General features: G+C 81.4%; 1 protein-coding gene across 1 annotated transcript in view; it reads left to right on the top strand.

Annotated features, from left to right (window-relative positions):
- Positions 1–1034: 1034 nt before the first annotated feature.
- Positions 1035–2408, top strand: part of AURANDRAFT_68090 (hypothetical protein) — a gene marked incomplete at both ends in the record, with an annotated part of 3953 nt that continues 2579 nt past the window's right edge. Inside the window, one exon of the mRNA XM_009043703.1 lies at positions 1035–2324. Coding sequence (XP_009041951.1) covers positions 1035–2324 — 1290 coding nt within the window. The remainder of the gene's footprint in view (positions 2325–2408) is intronic.

Consider the following 2408-nt stretch of genomic DNA (forward strand, 5'->3'; position numbering starts at 1 on the left):
CGTCGCCGCCAGGCCAACAGCCGCCATGCTCAGGTGCAGGTTGAACTCGATGATGTGGTTCCGCCGCAGGTCGACGGTCACGCGCGCGACGTCGCGAGCGCGCGCGACCTCCGCCCTGAGCTCCCGGAGCGTCCGCGCGACGCGCCGCAGGCGCCGGTGGTACGACTCGAGGAGCAATTCGACGACCGCGTGCCGCTCGGGGTCCGGCGGCGCGCCGCCGGCCGCGCGCCGCTCGCCGACGAGGAGCCCGACCATGTCCTCGTCCGACGCGAGCAGGTCCTCGAGGACGCGGAGCGCGTCGCCGGCCTCGCCCTCGAACCCGCGCAGCGCGCCGTCGAACGCGCCCAGGCGGTGCAGGCCCTCGACGGTGCCGTGCGCGTCCGCCGCGCCGCCGCCGCAGCTCCGCGAGATCTCGCGCTCGACCGTCCGCGCGTAGAGGTCCGCGCGGCGCCCGTAGGCCGCCGCGACCTCGCCGAGGATGCCCTCGAGGACGACGAGCTCGAAGGGGAGGCGCTCCTCGCCCGGCGCGGCGCCCGCGCGCGCGCCGCGGACCGCGCCGGCGATCCGGCCCACGGCCGCGGCGACCGCGGGCCGGCCGTCGGCGCCGAAGAAGAGCGCCTCGCGCTCGCCGAGGACCGCGCGGACGCCCCCGAGCTGCACGAGCGTCGCGCGGTCGCGCGGCAGCACGCACGCGTGCTCGAGGTCCGCGCCGCCGTCGAGGCCGAGGTGCAGCAGGTCGCGCAGCGGCGCGCCCGTGCGCGCGCGGAGCCGCGCGACGCTCTCGCGCCGCGACGCCGTGTCGCCCTCAGCGTCCAGGACGACGCACGCGTGGCTATTCTGGCCTGGACGCGCGACGGCGAAACGGCCGAGCATGCTACTCGCGCGGCGCATATTGTTATGTGCGATGTAGAATTGGCAGTTTGAAGCTGCTCAGACACAGTGTGGCGCCAGCGACGCTGCAGCAGGGCAGCGGGCCATTATATCACGAAGTTCTCTGAAGTACATCTTGAACCTCTTCAAGCTGATCCATCATCATGGCGGGCTGCGATCGCCTCTGGCCGACGGCCGAAGAGCCGATGCGTTGGTTCCTCCCGGGCTGCGATGCGCCGGCGGCGCTCCTCGCGCGACGGGACCGCGGCGTCGCCTGGGCCGTCGCCGCGCTCGCCGCCGTCGAGGCCTGCGCCGGCGCGGCGCTCGCCGGGCCCGAGAGCCTCGCGCTGCTGCGCGCCGCGGGCGACGTCTTCGCGGCCGGGGCGGCGGCGGACCTCGGCGCGCTCGAGCGGCACGCGGCGGCCTGCGCGCGCGCAGCGGGGCCGGCGAGCGCGCTCGCGTCGCGGAGCCGCGCCGCGCTCTGCCGCGCGCTGCTCGCGCGCGGCGCCGCGCGCGCGGCGGCCGACGTCGCGCGCTGCGGCCTCGCCCTCGAGGTGGCGGCCCTGGCCCGGCGCCGCGGCGCCCCGTCGCCCTTCGTCGTCGCGGACACGTACGCGCTCGTCGCGCGGTGCCTCGGGCCGGACCGCGGCGCCGCGGCCGCGCGCGGCGCCGCGGCGCTCGTCGGCCGCGCGTGCGGGCCCGAGTACCCGGCGGCGCTCGCGGGCTGCGGCCGCGACGACGACGCCGTCGCCCACGCCGAGGCCTGCCGCGCGCGCGGCGCGGCGGTCCCGCCGGGCGGCGCCGCCGTCGCGGCCGCGCTCGGCGCCGCGTGGCTCGCGTCCGCGCGGCTCCGCCGCGGGGAGCCGGACCTCGCCTGCGCCGCGCTCCAGCACGCGCTGCCGACGCTCACGGCGGCCCTCGGCCGCGGCGACGCGCTCGTCGGCGCGCTCGTCGCCGAGTGCGCCGCGGTCCGCGGCTGGCACGGGCGGCGGCGCGCCGCCGCGCCCTACGTCGCGCTCGCGGCGCGGATCCGCGCCGCGGCGTCGCGCGGCGCGGGGCGGGCGCACCGCGGGTTCTGGCCCTTCGCGACGCCGCGGCCGCGCGCCGCGGCCCCGCGGCCGCGCGCCGCGCCCGCGGGCGCCGCCGCCGCGGCCGACGCGCTCCTCGGCCGCGGCGCGGCGCTCGCGGCGCTCGACGCCGCGGGGCGGGCCGTCGGCGCCGCCGCCGACGACGGCGCGCGCGCGGACGCGTGGTCCGACGCGGGCCGGGCGCTCGCGTGCCTCGGCGCGCTCCGCGAGGCCGAGGAGGCCTTCGCCGAGGCGCTCCGCTTCCGCCACGGCCGCGCCGGCGGCGACGCCGCCGCCGCGCCGCGCGGGGGCGACGGGCGGCCGCGCGCGCCGCCGGCGCTCGGCCACGCGTGGCGCCGGTTCCCCAAGGCGCCGCCCCGGCCGCTCGTCGACGGCCTCGCGTTCCAGGCGGCGCTCGGGGCCGCGCTGCGCGCGCCGGGGGGCCGCGCGCCGCCGCCTCGCGCGCGCGCG

This window comes from Aureococcus anophagefferens (assembly GCF_000186865.1).
Source record: "Aureococcus anophagefferens unplaced genomic scaffold AURANscaffold_63, whole genome shotgun sequence".
In the NCBI taxonomy this organism is placed as follows: Eukaryota; class Pelagophyceae; order Pelagomonadales; family Pelagomonadaceae; genus Aureococcus; species Aureococcus anophagefferens.